Source organism: Penicillium diatomitis (assembly GCF_028827545.1).
Source record: "Penicillium diatomitis strain IBT 30728 chromosome Unknown utg000002l_segment0_segment0, whole genome shotgun sequence".
Taxonomy (NCBI): Eukaryota; Fungi; Ascomycota; class Eurotiomycetes; order Eurotiales; family Aspergillaceae; genus Penicillium; species Penicillium diatomitis.
In genome coordinates, this window is record NW_026623174.1 from 945,985 (window position 1) to 963,646 (window position 17,662).

At 50.2% G+C, this 17,662-nt stretch overlaps 8 protein-coding genes across 8 annotated transcripts; 4 read left to right on the top strand and 4 right to left on the bottom strand.

The window, feature by feature from the left end:
• Nucleotides 1-326: 326 nt before the first annotated feature.
• artA (14-3-3 adaptor artA) lies at nucleotides 327-1,427 on the bottom strand (the record flags this gene model as incomplete). Its single annotated transcript, XM_056931068.1, has 4 exons — nucleotides 327-425; nucleotides 508-578; nucleotides 699-1,247; nucleotides 1,367-1,427. The coding sequence occupies 4 exons, from the start codon at nucleotides 1,425-1,427 to the stop codon at nucleotides 327-329; spliced, it is 780 nt and encodes a 259-aa protein (XP_056793099.1).
• A 2,700-nt stretch (nucleotides 1,428-4,127) lies between these two features.
• Nucleotides 4,128-4,769, top strand: N7539_001466 (uncharacterized protein; the record flags this gene model as incomplete). The annotated part of the gene is made up of 4 exons (XM_056931069.1): nucleotides 4,128-4,261; nucleotides 4,450-4,515; nucleotides 4,590-4,655; nucleotides 4,733-4,769. The coding sequence occupies 4 exons, from the start codon at nucleotides 4,128-4,130 to the stop codon at nucleotides 4,767-4,769; spliced, it is 303 nt and encodes a 100-aa protein (XP_056793100.1).
• A 1,245-nt stretch (nucleotides 4,770-6,014) lies between these two features.
• On the bottom strand, nucleotides 6,015-6,644 carry N7539_001467 (RBM8 family RNA-binding protein; the record flags this gene model as incomplete). Its single annotated transcript, XM_056931070.1, has 2 exons — nucleotides 6,015-6,248; nucleotides 6,399-6,644. 2 exons carry the CDS (start codon nucleotides 6,642-6,644, stop codon nucleotides 6,015-6,017), a joined length of 480 nt encoding a protein of 159 aa, XP_056793101.1.
• An 866-nt stretch (nucleotides 6,645-7,510) lies between these two features.
• On the bottom strand, nucleotides 7,511-8,600 carry N7539_001468 (Bax Inhibitor family protein; the record flags this gene model as incomplete). Its single annotated transcript, XM_056931071.1, has 2 exons — nucleotides 7,511-7,994; nucleotides 8,074-8,600. 2 exons carry the CDS (start codon nucleotides 8,598-8,600, stop codon nucleotides 7,511-7,513), a joined length of 1,011 nt encoding a protein of 336 aa, XP_056793102.1.
• Nucleotides 8,601-8,858: 258 nt separating this feature from the next.
• On the top strand, nucleotides 8,859-9,608 carry N7539_001469 (EKC/KEOPS complex subunit CGI121/TPRKB; the record flags this gene model as incomplete). The annotated part of the gene is made up of 3 exons (XM_056931072.1): nucleotides 8,859-9,017; nucleotides 9,093-9,215; nucleotides 9,291-9,608. 3 exons carry the CDS (start codon nucleotides 8,859-8,861, stop codon nucleotides 9,606-9,608), a joined length of 600 nt encoding a protein of 199 aa, XP_056793103.1.
• Nucleotides 9,609-10,869: 1,261 nt separating this feature from the next.
• Nucleotides 10,870-11,830, top strand: N7539_001470 (putative C6 finger domain protein; the record flags this gene model as incomplete). The annotated part of the gene is made up of 2 exons (XM_056931073.1): nucleotides 10,870-11,313; nucleotides 11,396-11,830. The coding sequence occupies 2 exons, from the start codon at nucleotides 10,870-10,872 to the stop codon at nucleotides 11,828-11,830; spliced, it is 879 nt and encodes a 292-aa protein (XP_056793104.1).
• Nucleotides 11,831-13,972: 2,142 nt separating this feature from the next.
• On the top strand, nucleotides 13,973-14,356 carry N7539_001471 (uncharacterized protein; the record flags this gene model as incomplete). The annotated part of the gene is made up of 1 exon (XM_056931074.1): nucleotides 13,973-14,356. One exon carries the CDS (start codon nucleotides 13,973-13,975, stop codon nucleotides 14,354-14,356), a length of 384 nt encoding a protein of 127 aa, XP_056793105.1.
• Nucleotides 14,357-15,081: 725 nt separating this feature from the next.
• slx4 lies at nucleotides 15,082-17,662 on the bottom strand (the record flags this gene model as incomplete). The annotated part of the gene is given in 2 exon segments (XM_056931075.1): nucleotides 15,082-16,490; nucleotides 16,501-17,662. The coding sequence occupies 2 exon segments, from the start codon at nucleotides 17,660-17,662 to the stop codon at nucleotides 15,082-15,084; spliced, it is 2,571 nt and encodes an 856-aa protein (XP_056793106.1).

Here is a 17,662-nt window from a genome sequence, read left to right on the forward strand (position 1 = left end):
GAAATTCTTCAAGGTAAACGCGCCGCCAACGAGAAACCAAAGTTGAAAAAAAAAAAACAAAATCTCTTCGCTATCCTTCGCGACGAGGCTACTAGATAGACGATTTGATTGTAAAGTTCTTCTTTGCTTTTGCAATTTCTCGCATGAAGTTGCCGTGTATCTGAATTAAGACGTCCCGCCGTGACACACAACGCATCACTGCCCTGTTCGGTGGTGTGCCGTGAGATGACTTGGCCCAAGTTGAAAATTTGATTAATGGTTCTCATCCATTTCCCCAAGGACGCGAGTCCCTAATCGATATCTTTTTTCTTTTAATATTAGATTCCTTACTCGGCCTGCTTTTCCTCGGCGGCGGGCGCCTCCTCCTTCTTCTCAGCGGGGGCAGCCTCGGCGGAAGTCTCGGCCTCGGAAGAGGTCCAGAGAGTCTGAACGGACACGATGGGTTAGCGAATTCTTTAAACCGGTTGCATGGCTCGGGAATCTCCAGGTTATTGTGGTCGGACTTACGAGGTTGTCACGGAGGAGCTGCATGATCAGGGTGGAGTCCTTGTAGCTCTCCTCGCTGAGGGTGTCGAGCTCTGATTGAAGAAGAAAAAAAGAAAGAGAGGGTTAGCGTTCAGTTCGGTGGAAAGGAAAAGGGCGCATGGCCCTCGAAGAACAAGTGAAAAAACAGTCCACTGCACAGGGAAAATACTTACCAGCAATGGCGTCGTCAAAGGCCATCTTGGCGAGGTGGCAGGCCTGGTCGGGGGAGTTCAAGATCTCGTAGTAGAAGACGGAGAAGTTCAGGGCCAGACCAAGGCGGATGGGGTGAGTGGGGGCGAGGTCAGTCTGGGCGATCTCGGTAGCGGCCTTGTAGGCCTCGAGGGACTTGTCGGCGGCATCCTTGCGACGGTCGCCAATGGCGAACTCGGCGAGGTAGCGGTGGTAGTCACCCTTCATCTTGTGGTAGAAGACCTTGGACTCGCCGGACTGGGCGGACTTGATGAGGTGGTCGTCGAGGACCTCCAAGATGTCGTCGCAGATCTTGGCCAGCTCAGCCTCGATCTTCTGACGGTACTCCTTGATGAGAGTGACCTGGCCCTCGTTGCCCTTGGACTCCTCCTTCTGCTCAATTGAGGTGACGATGCGCCACGAAGCACGGCGGGCACCGATGACGTTCTTGTAGGCAACTGAGAGAAGGTTGCGCTCCTCAACGGTAAGCTCAACATCGGCCGAGGCAACGACCTTCATGTTCTCGACCATCTCTGCACGGCACATGTTAGTCCACCATGGATCAGTAAGGAGACCTGACCGAATTTCGACTTTCTCGCGACGAGAGCGAAACGGTAGGTTCGCGAAATGGAGAGAGAAATGGGGTTCGCACCTTCATAGCGCTCGGCCTGCTCAGCGAGCTTGGCGAGGTAGACAGCGTTCTCGTGACCCATTGTGAAGATTTATCTGCAAGAAGTTGGAAAGCCAATGATTAGTTTCGAAAATTGACAAATGCAATGAGTGGTGGAGCGATTGTTGAAAAGCGAATGGTATGGCATGGACACCCAAGCCCTCGATGTCAAGAGATTGGTCATGACGGGGAGCAGGAGGGGCCCCAAAACAACACAAGGCGAGTGTTTGTCAACTGCATCAAATCAATGATCTGAAGTGATGTTTCCATGATTTCCGATTTGAATGGAAAAGAATGCATCGCCAAAAAAAAAATAGGGTTGTTTCGACCATGGATTTCACAGGTGAAATTGCGATCGTCGCAAAGAAGGGCGCTGGGCCCAAATCTCCCGGCCGAGTCATGTATAGGATGGTGCACACGGGGGAGCGGTCGCGGACAGGTTGGCCCCGCCGATAAACAAGGCAGACAGGCGATCGATCGTAACAAGACCCCGTACATCATGCATCGAGAAAACGGTAAGAACGAGGTTCTTGATGCCTCAGAGATTGTAGGGGTTGTTTTTTTTTTCCTCCTTGGCGACGACTCATTTTCGATGGCCACGAATCGAACATGCAGTGTGATGGTGATGTTGGTGTCGGTGGTGGTGATGGTGAAGGTGGTGGTGGTAATGGTGGTGTACGAGGGAGATGTGTGTGGGATGGCACAGAGAGCGCCAACGGGATTTGGATCGAGGAAATAATCACGACACTTACCTGATGAAATTTGGGAAAGGAAGGGTATTTGCGAAAATGACTCGAATGGATGAAGAAGAGTTCGAGAAAGAGGGGGGGGGGGGGGGCCAAAAGGAGATTTGAAGAGTCGAAGTCGAAGAAGGAGAGGAGAAGGAGGGGGGAAAGGAGGGCGACGGAGAAGGCGGTGTTGTTGGGATTTACACAGCACATGCGCCAACTCGTTTCGCGCTCGCTCTGGTAATTTTGTTTCTCTGAGGGAGCCCTCCTGCTCGAGTCTTTCACCACCCACAATCTCTGCTTGTCTTTCTCCATACATGTATACATGTACTGTACCGTCGTTAACTATTTGTGAAGGACTGCCAACTTCCAACTGAAGAGGGCTCGTGACTATATAGAGGGAGTGACCATGTAGTCATGTACAGAAAGAAGCCCACTAGCCTTGGAGAGTGTAGACTCAAGCCTGTAGACATTAGACATCAATATTGTCATCCGGCACGGGAACTTTGGCGATTCCGCAAAGGTGAAGTATGTACCGCGCCCAAGGGAAATCGAGTTGAAAACTGTTGATCTTGCAGTCCGATCAGATTGATTGTCATGTAGAGTCGTCGTTGCCCGTCGTCTTGTCCGGGGTCACGAGGCTCCTCTCGTGACTGCGCGGCTGAGTTCGAACTCGAATCTCCTCAAGTCTCGTCTTCTCTCCTCGTCTCCGCCTCTCGTCTCCTCTCATTTCCCACCTTTCCCACGTCTTCATTTGGGATCTTCGGTCTGGTTCGGTGGGCCTGCCCGGCGTCATTCCCCCATTTCGCACCCGCCAATCGCTCGGCATCAGATCCTCACTCCGTCGCAGCTCATTTGCAACCGCTGGGCCTGGAAAAAATACCCCGTTCCAAGGTTGACGATCCTCCTGAAGCCTACTGTAGTATGTCAACTAAAAGGTCCGCAGATTCCTCGACAAACTGCCGCGTGGTCCAGGCGTGCAAAGCCTGCTGACGAGACGACCGCCTCAAATGACCCATGTGGGGACCGTGCTCTGTCGCGGTACTCGGTATCCAGCCAACTACAGTACTGGTCAGGTAGCTGGACGAGATATCATGTTTGACTATGAGTATGACTATGCACTCATGTAGTAGTATATCCTAGATAGGAACTGGGGATCAAGAGCACAAGAGCCCGCGAGTTTTTGCAGGTATCAAGCATCAGGTCATATATGAGTGGTCTCTGCTCGGGGTTTTCACATCGGCATATCACCAACTCATCACAATCCACGTGTCACGGCGGCTGAAACCTCATGATGCGGAATGAGGTGTGGTTGGACTTGGGACACGCGAAGAAGGACCATTCGGTCATTGCGATGATGTTGACTCGAGAAAGAGTCTACTTAGCCAGGTAGCACTACTCCGTCCAGTCCATTTCAACCCAAGGCTCTTCGCTGGACAGCGTACAATCGAATGCAAGCGCGCACACTTATCGCTGGGACGGGGACGGCACGGGCGGGACAACCTGATTCCGGGCAGGGTTTTCCACCCCGGATCAGGTGGATGTATGCTGACATAATACTGCACGTGACTCGGAGCTCGGCCCTGGCCCTCGACCCGAATGGATGGGCATATCTGGCGAAGCCCATATTATCAATGTACCTCTGCAGAGGGCAGACTACTATAGAAGACACTGTGCTCAATCCTCTTCATTTCAAAATGTAAAGCAAAGTATTGAACTATCCGTGCACGACTAATGAAGTAGATCGTGATAAATAGAACAACAGCTTCCGCTCGAATAATCTGCTCTCCTGGTTGATGTCGCAGGCCTCCTCCAGTCTCATCACCAGCTTGTCCCCCGGATCCGAAGGTGGATCACATGATGCCCTGCCAGGGTACCTTTGTCGTCATGCCACCCACTCGCCCCGGCGAGCTTCCCTCATCCTCCGCATAAGTTGGACCTGTAATCCTTCATCCATCCTGTATACTCTTTCCTCTCTCAAGGTCACGCATATCACCACCACAAATATCATCATCATGCTCCGCCAATCCATTGTCCGTCCCGCCGTCATGGCCAACCGGTCGCTGTTGACCCGTTCCTTCACTGTTGCTGCGCCCCGAATGGGTGAGGGTGACACGGGAGCTCCCCGTGCTGGCGGTGCTGCCTCGAGGTACGTGACTGTCTTCGTCCTCCTCTCTCTCTCCCCCCTCTCCAATACCGTGCGCCAACCTTCCTTGGGCCGTCGAAGCGCTGTTGCCCATTGCACTATCCGCGATGCTGCTTCGACTGCGGGAAGCGAAATGACATCATCCACACCTGTGCGTGTTTGTCTCTGAAAGCTGACGCGTTTTGACACAGCGACTCCTTCACCAAGCGTGAGGCTGCCCAGGAGGCTCTCTACATCCGGGAGAAGGAAATGGAGAAGTAAGTTTGTCTAAGCTGAGATTGAGTCAAAACATGTGAAGGACAATGCCTAAATTAAACCTCCAAACCAACAGGCTCGCCCAGCTCCGCAAGAAGATCACTGACCAGCGCGCACACCTCGACGAGCTCGAGAGTCACATGTACGTTTGCAGGTTCAACGGTGTCTTTGACACATCGATGCCGCGTCTCGACCAGACAAATGCTGACCCCCATACAGTGACAGCCTGACCAAGGACTACTCCGGAAAGAAATAGATAACATCCTTCAAAGGTGCATCTGCAGTTTTACGATCCAACACCTTCTGCATTGCTAGAGCATCTTGCAATTGATAATCGCCTCTTACACTTCTTATCAAATCTCGATTCGTGATTCAAAGAGCACTAAGAAAATGCAAGTCGGAAGAGCTCGCTGTTCTGCGCAAGGCCATACCTCTTGCGAGTATGCCGACACCACTTGAGCAGAACTTTGTAGAAGGAGGGTCTCAGGCCCGAATTGACAGGACGAAGATCATGTTCAAATCCTGTCAAGTTTGAATTTTAGACTCTAAAGGCACTATTCGTGTGATGCTAGACGTAGACTCGACGGAGAAACGAGTCCTTGGTAAACCTAACGCTTTATTACTGCCCATTCCCCAGCCTGGTACCAAGTGGCGCCTAAGCTACAATACATTCTCCATGTCCAATCTTAAGGATCGACTAGGGAGGTACTGATGGGAGCTGCGAAAGAAGCACCGGGCCAGTCGTTCTCACTAGCATGCCTTCCTCTCACTACCGATTGATGCTGAACGGAGGGAGGATGATTGCCAGTAAATCTACCTATGAGGTCTGGCCCGCACAAGGTTTCTCGCGATTCAGCAACCCCACTGGGCACTTGGCAATTACGGTCGACATAAGATTTGGTGACGGACCCCGCTGACACGGTGGTTATTCTCTTAAGTTTAGGGAAGACAACAGATCAGTCCCTACAGAAGGATGGTTACTCGATTCAAATTCATTCCATCGATCGCTACATCGTATTTTCACTAGGAGGCGGAAACTTGCGAAGCGAGGTTCATTACCCAGGAGCTCATTTCTCCCGCGGCCTTTCATATATGTTTCAGAGCGTTCTTCAGTTCTGTGAAACAGTGTGAGTAGACTTTCTGCATACGAGAATCGGCATTGATAGAACTGCCATACCATGTTGAACAGTGTAGCATGGCGCCGACGCATGTCCTATCCTAGGGCAGCGAACCTTGCAATGTGATCGCAGCATAATGACTGTGGAATGGACACCGCCGGCGAAGACGAGGGTGGTGTTCGTGCATGGGATTGTCTCATCGAACGTCTCCTAGACCAAAGTGGACATGGCTCAGGAACGGAGGGGCCAAGTTGACGCCAGACAGCGGAACACAACTCCGAATCGGTTGCCGAGTCGAGGTTTATAATAGATGACGAAAAAAAAAGGGAAAGGGCGCATTATGAGAGTCGTCAGAAGTCGTGCAGCTAGCGAGGAGATTTCCTCTAATCTCTGTCGCCCACGGGACTACGGCTGCGTTCAGGGCTGCGGCTTCGGCCACGAGAGGCAGCGCCTCGGATGCTCTTCTGGTTTTGATTCTTGTTGTTCTTTCCAGAAGGCGGAGGCCGGACAAAAGCATAGTCGACGGTGATTGTCTGCTCAAGAAGCTTTGAGCCATTCAACTCCTTGATCGCCTCGGCGGCCTCGGGAAGAGTTGAGTATTCGATCAAGGCGTAACCCTAGCGAGAAACCACGCATCAGTCACAAGTTCCATTCTACAGATAGCCGAGTGTCTGCTCCTCCGAACCCCGCTTCACGATGAACAAGCGATGCCTCATAAGAAGGCCACCTGCTCATCGTGGGGTTCCGCCGCTCTGCGCGCGACATACCTTGACATAACCCGTCCGTCGGTCCAAGCTGAGCGTGAAATTCTTAATCTCTCCATGCTCGGCGAAAAGATCGGTGATATCTTCCTCTGAAGCTTCTTCGTGGATATTCGTGACCATGAGAATCCACCCCTCGATACTGCGAACTGCCACCGCGCCGGTTTGGGTCCGAGGTTCGACACCGCGATCAGGCTCCGCGATGCTGTCGTCTTGGGCGACGGGTGGGTCGACTTCCATTTCGCTCGACATTGTGGGTGATTTTTTTTTTTCGTGCGATGCGCCCAATATCAAACGAGTGAGGTGTATGAATAGGTGACTTTGCTAGCGAGCAATGGCTGTTGGCAGAAGCGGACGCTGTGACCTTTGAGCCGGTGACAGGGCAGATGCGGAAAAGCTTTGGCAGTGCCCGAGGCGGAGAGTCTCGATCCCCCTTCGGTTAGCCTCCGCCTGGCGTCCCGGCATGGTTCTGGAGAATAAACCTACGAATGAGGCTTTGTTTGCTTCGTGACTTTGCAGATCAATTCATTGGGTGATGAAAATTGAAAGCAACTTGACAATAGCTTGATGGAGAGATTTATCTTTGTGAGGGGGCTATCACAACGACTTCCAAATCCAACGAACTTGTCATCGTATTTGCTTAATTTCGATGCTTCTCATTTGGCGGGAAAAGCAACCTTCGAAGGAGATAGGTACACATAGTCACTCACTATACATGAGAACCTTTTATCAAAGGCGCTTCCAGTATCTTATCACTCCATTACAACTCCGTTACTTTGAGGATAGGTAATATACTCGACGAACGGATGGGTCCAGACTGGATAAAACGAATACGGAACATGTTCCACGGGATATATATTGATGGAAAAGATTAACGACAATGCTAGAAAGCTTGAGTGGAGATTGAATCCCCGGATATTGATTGTGAAACGTGACCGAATGGTTGAGAGCCCCTGTTCAGAAGCATGAGACCCTCGTAGAAAACCCCAAAGAAAAAAAAAAAAGAAAGGCGAGACAGAATAAAACTGAGTGGTCAAAGAGGTCGTAGGTTGTACAGGATCTCAGGGAGATCGATAAGGAGAGTAGACTTCGATAGGTCCCTTAGATGTATCGAATATCTACTTCCGGTTGTTGCTGCGCATGCCGAGGATCTGGACCATGCGGATGAAGATGTTAATGAAGTCAAGTTCGAGGCTGACACTCTCGTTGACAACGTCACGCTTCATGTAGCCGCGCTCGGCTAGGCGGGCATGGTGCAGAACCTTCTGCACATCGTACAGGGTAAAACCACCGAAGACCGCGAGACCACCATAGAGCCAGACACGCTCAGACCACATCAAAGTACGAGCAGCAGTGGCGGGAAGAACCATGGGAGCAAGACCGGAGAGCGCGACAAGAGCGACACCAGCCAGGAGAGGACCACCGAGGTACAAGTACTTCTCCTGCTTGGCGGTAGCACCAACAAAGGCGATCGAGCCCATCATACCGACAGTGTACAAGCCAGCACGAGCAAGGATTGCGGGGTGCATGAACATCAGAGGGGAGAGAAGGGCAGCCTGAGTCAAGTTGAACATGGTCCAGCAACCGTACTTCAGAAGATAGCTATTCGAGATTGTTAGCACTGTGGTTTCCCTCGGTAGAATGCTATGATGTAGATGGTGGCGGACGATGTGGCACTTACTTGTCAGGAGGAGTAGCGAAGGTGGCGTACATGGAGCCGATGCTGCCGACCAGGCCGACTCCCATTACCAGCCATGGGTTCATGGACATCAGGCGGACAGACCAGCCACTGGTGTGCAGAGCGCGAGCAGCGATAGCGATAATACCAATTCCAAGTCCAGTGTGCATAAACGTTTCGTTCAGGAAGCTTCGCTCATATGCGGGCATACCACCATCCTCACGCGTTTCCCGGTTGAAGATGAAGTTGGTGGCCAAGATGGTACCGCCGACGATGGCACCTCCATATAGAAGCTTCTGAGTGAAGTTCCCGCCCTGGGCGTTGTAGGTCTGCTGCATGTAGCTGCGTCGGAAGGCATTTCGGAGGGGTTGGTGAGACTTGCTGAAGAATGAGGGCTGAGCGGCCAAAGGCTTGATTGCCGGAGATGATTTGAACGGAGAGTTGTGAATAAAGCGAGCGGTATTTGAAAACTTTGGAACTTCTTTCAGAGCCGTAGACACGGCGAACGGGCGCCGAAGAATGAAAGCCATGACGGTGGTAAAGTCGATAACACAGCGTGTGGTGACGATGACGACGAGGGCTTTATGTAGGTCTACGCCGCGGTGATATCAGAATGCTTACTCAAGCCGGATTTCGGTAGCTCTTAAGTCCGAATGTTCCAGAATGTCACATGACTGGTGGGGTGGATTTGGACAATGCGTGGGACGGACCACCATCTGAGATCTCTACAAGGGAAGGTCCATATATCTTCAGCTGTTGGACTTGTCCGCCTTGAATCTGTATTGAAAATGGACTCGAAACTAGAAACCATAAGTTTCCCCCATCTGCCTGCATCGCTGCCAATTCACGTGGCTTTATTTCGCAATGTTCAGAACTCGGCCTTCTTGCGACAGCAGTTGCTTGCGGGTAACGCCGACTTTGAATATGCCATGATCGATGCAAGCCTGGTAAGATCAAGTACATTGTTGAGTCAAGTCGATCTTGACTCACTAAATTCTTCAGTCAGCTGATATTGATTGCAGGTTTTCTCAAGGGCACATGCAATGGCGGCTGTTTTCCGGGCAATGAATGATTACCTGAACAGTCGGCTGAAGTCGCACAATGTGCATTCAGAGATAGTGTTATCTTTTAACCCAACAAACAACGTAAGCTCTCTTTCTTCTTACTGTGCAATGGCGGTGAAAGTGTCTCTGTAATAGAGAATGACTGACAATCGCCAGATCGCCGAGTCGTTCCGCAAGCTCGGCATTTCCGATTCCACGAAAGACCTGTTGATCATTAAAGTGTCTGTGTCTCCGGACATAACGCACGACTCTGTTGCTACGCACTTAGCAAGCTCCGTGGAAGGTGTTCCGATGTCTTTTGATGACTCGACATTGTCGGAAATTCACGATATCAACAAAATCAAGAAGCTCTATAAGCTCGGTGCGTTACCCTCACCAGCAGTCAAGGCTGACCCCAGCCAGCCTATGCTCGGCGCAGCAAAGGATCGATTGGAGAGTTCTTTAATTGGAGCCATTGCCTTGAGAGGGTCGTGAATGTCATCTCTCGGACTCAATGTGCTTCTGCCCACCCCGGCGACAGGTGGAACCCAAGTCCTCAAATCGAGATCGTAAAGCTGTGGAACGAGGGCTTGATCATTAGCGTGGTTATCACTGCCTTGCAGTCCGCTACTCGGAAGCGTCCATTTTATTGATGGAAGATTCTGCCTCTGAAAGTTATCATGACGACTCGATAATCAACTGTGGCAATCGTGGGCATCTGCGCTGTTGCGATGACCTTGCCATCAACCATCCGCATCCTGCCTCAGATGGATGAGATCACGAATGAAGCTTGATGCAAACATGGCCATGGATGAATCGTAGCCGACTCGGATAACGAATGCAAAGCTCAAAGCCACCAAGTGGAGACAAAGTGTTGGACAAGACCAGTCGATGTCACTGTAGTCCACAGCTGATGAGCAAGAGCGATGTCACAAGATTCAGCAACAATAAACATTGGACTACTATACATAGTCCCTGTACCGAAGAAGACCTTAATGCTACAATCTACATTCTCCAGTTTCTTTGATACACGCATAATGAACGTAAGGTTTTTCAGTGAATGCTACATGAATAGCTTTGTGTCCAAGGTCTGAATGAAATTAAGCACCTCGAGCTTAAAGGCCATGGCAGTTGCTGTCTTCTAGCTTAGGAGAACGATTCAGGCCAAACGAGCATCTTTACAGCAATCTGTCTTCGCTGTCACAGTCAGATCCTATCAATGAACACCTTGGGTATCAAGTTTTACAGAAGCCCACAGCACGACCTTTTACTCTTGGGCAGGTCTAGCTCCCCTGAAGCTTCCAGCAAACTTCTCACTCAAGATACAGAGGCGCTATTCAAAGTTGTATGGGATCGATTTTGTATGGATGGTTTAAAAGAGTGAAGATAATATAATACGTGTACTGACAGTGCTCTTGTTTGTTCTTTATATGGCATGCATTGGCGCCTTCAAAATTCTCTTCCCACTATTCTCTTTCTCTCCATCCTCGTCTCTTGGGCAGGTGCTTTTCCAATCCTGCTGTTCATTTTGCCGACAATTCTCTCAGGATAAGGATAATCAACAGGCTACACATCTTTGTCCTGGGTGCCAGTCAACACGACTGATAGGCGCTCAAGTCTTCGACAGAAAAATAAACACTGGTTACGTGCGAGATACAACAGAATCTGGATATCTCAATCTCTCCGAGTCCAGAGCTCTTCCTCAATCAAAACACCACTTCTACATTTCCACGGTTTAATTTCTTCGGCCTTGAAGATGGACTCCGCCATTGAAGCCTCCATCGAGGAGGACTTGATGGATGAAGAAATGTTTGAAGATTTCGTCAACCTTGACGGAGATCCAACCCCATGTTCAATCTTTCCAGAAGCTGACGTGGATACCTCCCACTTTGCTCGAACTACTTCGTCGGACCCGCCTCACTTGACTCGCACAGCTGCGTCTGACACGGCTCATTACGATGACAGGTCCATGACACTCAAAATTGAAAGAGATACACCTATGAGAAGCGACACGCGAGCTTACAGCAGTCTTGAGTCTGCTTCAGTCGACGCGAGCATCCCAGGCGAGAATCAGTCTGCGGCACAGCAGGAGAAGAAACGTCGACGTCGACCCAGCTCGCCCGAGCCGGATTACCAAGAGCAAGTCGCTACGCACAACAAGAAACGCAAAAGAACTGGCCAGGCTTGTGACCGTTGCAGAGTGAGCCACGATCATGCTTTCTTGAGTAAATTGAATTTGCTTGAAATAGACAGTCAGCTAATCGATCTTACGTTCATATTAGTGCCGCCGTTACAAGTGTGACTCCCGTGCCGAAGGCTGTATACCCTGCACCACAGCAAATGTGCCGTGCAATGTCACTGACAGCGTGACTGGAGAGACGTTTGTGCGAGGTGCTGCAGGTCGCATGGCCGCGGAAATTGAGCAGTTAAAGGCGGCTGTCGCTAGGCTGGAGCAAGAGAAGGCAGAGCTGCAGGACATGATTCAATATGCAGGATTACCACTGCCATTTCACCTAAGCCAGGTAAATGATAACTCCGGAGCATCGCCAAGCTTCGCCCCCAGCGTGCAATCCCAGGTTCGGGCTCAGCAAGAGCAAATTGACATGCTCAGCCAAGAGGTTGCCCGACTGCGGAACTCAAATCAGGCCTTGCAGACACGGATGGAGGAACAACCCCAGCAGGCGCAGTACCCCAAATTTGCACCGTTTTATCACTAGTCAGGCTGGCCTCATGTCAAGAAGGCCATCTGAGTTTCGTTGGGCGATTCTACAAAAGTAATGTCAAAGTCACGTGCTATGAACTTAGGGCTTCCCGGTTGCCGGGCGGTAGAGTTCTTTTCTGAACGTAGCCCTTCAAAATGAAGGAGATCAATGTCGCATTTACTCACTGGATAAAGGATTCAGAAGTCACCGCCCATTGAAACCGGAGATTGAGACTCACCACCACGCAAGCTACCGTGTCTTAGGCGCTGATAACCACACCCAGCAACAAAGGTCGTGTTACAGCTCATGCTTCAGTCACAGGACAAACATATCACTACGGTAGAATTAAATCAAGTGTTATATATACGGTATAGAGAAAGATAAACTTGCTGGACTAACTGAGTCCTCAAGCTGCCACAGAACCAATTCAAGCGCATCCTGACTCTCGAAGTAGGCCATGCCTGGCACTGGTATTGAAGAAAAGAGTGTCAACTGGAGAGACCGACACAAGACCTGTTGTAGCAATTGATTCCCGAACAACCTTTCATTTGGATAGCTTCCATTACCTTAGTACCTCCAGCTACGGCTGAAACAAGGTTGATTTTCGGTGGAAGGAGAGATTCTATATATCTACCGGCCTGCAATTCATGGGTAAGAGCTTTTCCATCTATGAGCAACAGGTCAATTGTTTTACAAAAGTTGTCATAAAGAATTCTGCTGGTCAATCTGCTGGATAGCATAATAGTCTGATTGACGTATCTTGGCTATTCTCGGATCTGGCCTGCTCAGTGCATGTTTTTGGTAGAATCCATACCTAGCTTCGCTACCAAGTGTTTCTCTACAGGCCGCCGCACCATACCACTAACAATAAGCTTTAAACGTAACGTCTAGATTTGATCACCCTACCAGGTTCCTGTTGTGCATAGAGGAGATTTGAAATATCTCAACTCATCTCCCCTTGAGAGAAATATCAGTATACCGGCACTATGACCAGCGCACTGCACCATTTGTTCAGCTAAGAGCTCTATTCAGTTGAAAAGGGTTGAGACAATTGAAAGTAGTTGTAATTTAAGTTCTCCGGGTCAATTCATCCTTTAGCTTGTCCAGAGCATTGTTTCAGCACGTCTTCTTGCTCTTGTATCGCGTCAGAAAGTAGAAGATACCTTGAGATTGTATGTCTCGACCTTAGTGTTTCTCTACAGCCATAGCCGTGTGTAAGGAACACGGTACATAGGCGTCTGATAGACTCTATCAGCCTTACTTAATAAATATTAAGTCTCCGGTATTATTGGCTGTTTTGTAGATTCGACATGAGCTCCCACCAAAGGTGCATGTCCAAAAACAGATACCATTTAGCAGAGTGAAGCTCATAACAGCCCTGACAGAAGCTCGAGCGGAATCTCTTCGTTCCAAAAGAGTGATTTCGTTTTGAGGACAGCGGAGACAGGCTCACTCAGCCTCCGTCTGAAGTTGTAGTAGGTTTCCATGTCTGAAGAGACCCATGCTGTTCCGGAACTATCTAGGTGAAAAGGTCGAGGTATATAAGGAAGGAATTATGCGTTCCAAACTTGACTTCTTCCTTAATCCCATGGACCCCGAGACCATTGAATAACTCAATCGAAAAGTGATTAGATATTCAGGTCTGGGGAATTCCAGTGAGTCCACCAAAGAGGGTGCACCGGCAGTCGCGTCAAGCTTCGCTCAAACTGCCACGTTATTTCTGTGCTTTTCTGCTTGGTGAGTAACACTACGATTTGTTGCGCAATCTTCATTCACGTCTTTCGATCACATGGCTCTCACCCTAAGCTCACCTGTGCGATCAAAACTCAGATCTTCATTTGAGACTTGCCATCATTTCTCTCTTACTTTCGATTCACCCGCGTGACTGGGATTGAATTCTTGTTTTACAAACTTCATTTCGGACTCTCATCACTTGAATCCTCACTGAAGTTTCACACGTTACTTTTTTATCAAAGTGATATTGAATTAAGCTACACACTCTTTGGCTCTGTGAGTCTATCATTGCTTGAAGACTGATTTCAAAGTGATTGCTACATGAAAAATATGGGTTTTTGCTAACATTCAAACCATTTCTAGTTCTTTGAGTGATTCTCACTGCCGTCTTTCACAACGCTGCAACCTCGAACGCATCTTACGATGGCCAGCCAGAAGCCTCGTAAGATGAGCCCTACGAAATACTTCGACCCGTCTACAGAGGAGATTGCGGCCTGGTTTGAGACAACGGGCGACGCGTGGGATTCAGACGAACTGGATCCCGAACATGAGCACTCGGTCCTCTTCGCCTCGTCTCACCGTCAAGAGCGGAAGGAAACCGGGGCCACGGCTAAGCAGACACCTCCAAAAAACCCTCAGCCCGCTGGCCCGTCTTCCAGTGGCTCGCAGCGTGGGTCAGGCAGTCAAGCCTCTGTCAAGCCCTACGCTGGTCCGTCGAAGTCGTCGTCTACCTTCACTTCTCGGAAGAAGGCGAAGGTCTCTTCGGAGGGCAGCGAGGGACCACGCCGAGACGAGAAGCGGAAGTGATGTATTCTTTGCGCGTTAGCGTGTTTGCCGTTGACGTGTCTGCGTTGGACTTGCTCTGCTGTCCGTCGACTGCCATCGATCTGACTTTCGCGAATTTCTCCTTATTCTTTAGTGCCGCACAGCTAGAAACTCCGTGCGCATGAACCACCGAGCATGCTTCACAAGGCAATCGCTTCACAATGCCTTCGTTGATGTAACAAAGCTTGCTTTGAGCAACAATCGTTCATTTTGCAAGGATTTCGCTCGTTCTGTGCTCAGCATCGTTCAACCACCCGGATTGACGGCCGATTTCACCGTGTGATATCTCTCATGATTCAGCGACCATCTTCGTCCAATGTTAGCGTGTATCAACTTCACCACCGTCGATTTGGTTATGCACCATGCATCGAGTCAATTTGAAAGACTTCGTTAAAGCGAGCATGGTCAGTCAGAACTGAAAGCGCAGGGTAGCCGAAAGACTCTAATGAGCCAAAAGAGATTCAAGCCTAGGGCAAGTCAGGTTGCCCTGAAGGCGCCTTAGGATAGCCTATAAACTATGCTGGAGGGATTCATATCTCGAGACAATGCACAAAGCAACATACCCCGGAACGGGATGCTGCAGGCAGAGCAAATGCAATATTCCCAATTATGCTATACGCCACAGACCCAGGGTATATATCCGTAACCCGCAAGACGCCATTTAGATCACAGAAGTAGAACAACTGACAATGTTTCTCAGCGAGCTTTTACCCACTTGTATTCTTCTTCCATCCGCAACAGATTCCCTTGCTTTCACACCAGTCCCTGACGAGGGCTGTATTCACTTCCCTGTCTTCGTCAACCAGACCCAGTCCTTCGACATTGAGCCACGCGGTAAAGTCCTCCAACATTATAGGGTCAAACATCAGTATCTTCTCGTGCCATGTTGGTCGAGCTCGACTGTTGGCTTGAGGTAGGCGGGACTGCGCACGAACAGCGGATGTGATCTGCGTTAACAAGGGTTTCAAATCTTGGTCTGAGATAGGTTCGCTGGTCCTAATGGCAGTATCACGCTTGATCCTTTCCGTGACCGGCAAAACCTTTGAGCTTGCTAACTTGCGTGCTTGTGGACTTCGAGCTCGATTACTAGCCTTCGAATTCCGCGAAGGGCTTGTGGCCAGTTGAGTCGACGCGGACGAGTTCTTGGTATAATGTGCTTGAACCTGGACTGGCGATAGTAGTGGCTCATCCTCCGAATCCTGAATCTCCTCGATATCAATGTAGCTTGAGGTTGGAGGTTGCTGGGCATCATTTGGCGGTAATTGCTTGCTCTTCTTTGGAGTGACTATCTTGGTCTTCTGCGGGGGGTTTGCCAGAGTGGACGTGTTCTTTTTGGCATTCGCTATTCCGTTCGACTTGGACGCAGTTTTTGGCGGCACTACTGTCTTCTGTACAGTATGAAAAATACTATTTGTAGCCGACTCTGTTTCACCCGGAACAGAGGCAGACAGGTCTGCCTTACCAAATTTGGACTCCCAGCACTTTTGCAGCAAGTCAATCATCTTCTTGCGACCTTTCACAGACTTGAATCCATATGCTGCCACCTGCTTTGAAAGCTCGGCGTCGGTGAAGCCGCTATATTGCGGCATTGGCGCGAGTTGTGACACTGAGCGTGGCTGCTCAATTTCTCGCAGTACAGGCTGCGTCTCTTGTGCAGCCTGCTTCGACGTATTTGCAAGCGTCATTTTAGATTTGAGGGCCGTCGTTGTTTGAATAATGTTGGTAACTTTCGTGGCGAGCGAAAGTCCAGCCTTGCCATTGTCAAGGTCGAGCCAATCATCGTCTGACGGTGCGTTTGACAGCGCTCTCACGGTTGAGTCGCATTGTGGCGGAATTGCTGTATTGTTGTCAAGCGATAAGTCTGTGAGATCGAGGCTTTCGACAAGTTCTGCTTGGACCAAAGAGCCTTGCATGTCTCTACCAGCAACACTCCACAGCCTTTTTTTACTCTGGGACCGCGACATAAGGTCAGGCGCATCTTCACTTGCCATAGATGGCTCCGAAGTAGCCAAGTCGCCTATACCAGCTCGTCTCTGAAAGGCCAGGTCCTCAGACATGCGGAAGGCCCCTTTGCATTTCTCGAAGTGTTTCAGGCGAATCGTCTCGCTCGAGCTGGCTGCAGGTACCAAAAATAACGTCTTGTTGATCCAGCGTCTGGAATGCTGCCTCTGGCGATAGAACAACGCTCGATTGCTGGGCTTTGGCTTTCGTCTTTGAATTGCGCTTGGAGTCGCACTTGACGATGTATTGAGTGAGATCTTTATCTCCCGGCTCATCTTCGGTGTTCTCAGTCCCATACTGAGCCGTCATTCTGGCTGTCAAGGTTGTAAATCGTTTTTGAGGTTTTATTTTGCGCGCTGATAGGCGCCCAGAAGATGTTGTTGATGAACTGTCATCTTGGTCCAAGTTTTCTTTCCTGCGCAACGCCCGGCTTGGCCCTTGGGGCTCAAGAAGGTCAATTTTCCTCCGCTTCGTGGGCACACCCTCACTTGTCGCTCTGAGCTCTGCAGTAGCTGAGCCGGACCTGGAGTACGTGTAGTCTGTGAGAATGTCCCCAAAACCGGCCTTGTTGCTCGTGTCCGAAACTTCAGCCACTGTCCATTGAGCGCACCCAGTGCTGATCGGATGTGACATTGTCTCTGCCGGTGGCGTCCAGTCCCTTCGCCTCCTCGTTGCCTCATCTAGATTCAGGTCTTCATCTTTGCCAAGCGCATTCGAGGGCGTTGGTAAACCAGTTTTTTCCATGCAATCCTCTGAGGTGGACTGAACAGCAGTCTGCTTCCGCCCAGCCCTCTTTTTCACTGGCTTCAACCCAGGGTCCTCCGGCTTGCCTGCCTTGATCACTTTACCGCTCAATTTCAAAGCACCAGACTCAGCTTGAGCCTTTGGTTTTGCGCGTGGCTTGCGAGGTGCACGGGGCTTCGCTGCCTTCTTCTGACCATTATCACCATTTTGCTCTTTTCCGTCATGAGCGGTACTTCCATGAGCCTTGCTCAGCTTTGACGGCGTTTCGGATGGACCTGCAGCCTTCTTGGATTTTTTCGGCGCAGTAGCCTTCTTCGCAGGACGTTTTTTGTTCGTTGTGTCTTGTTTTCGAGCCGGCGCGTCGAAGAATCGCGATCGTGAGGGCGGCACAAAAAGCGACGACGGAGATGGGACACGGGGAGTTGTTGCGACTGCCGGCTGTGGTACATATGTCGCTTCGGTCTCGTAGGCAACAGGACTGGGAAGCCTCGGTGGGACAGTCGGCGACGAGGTCAGAACGATGACATCGGCTGAGGACGTCAT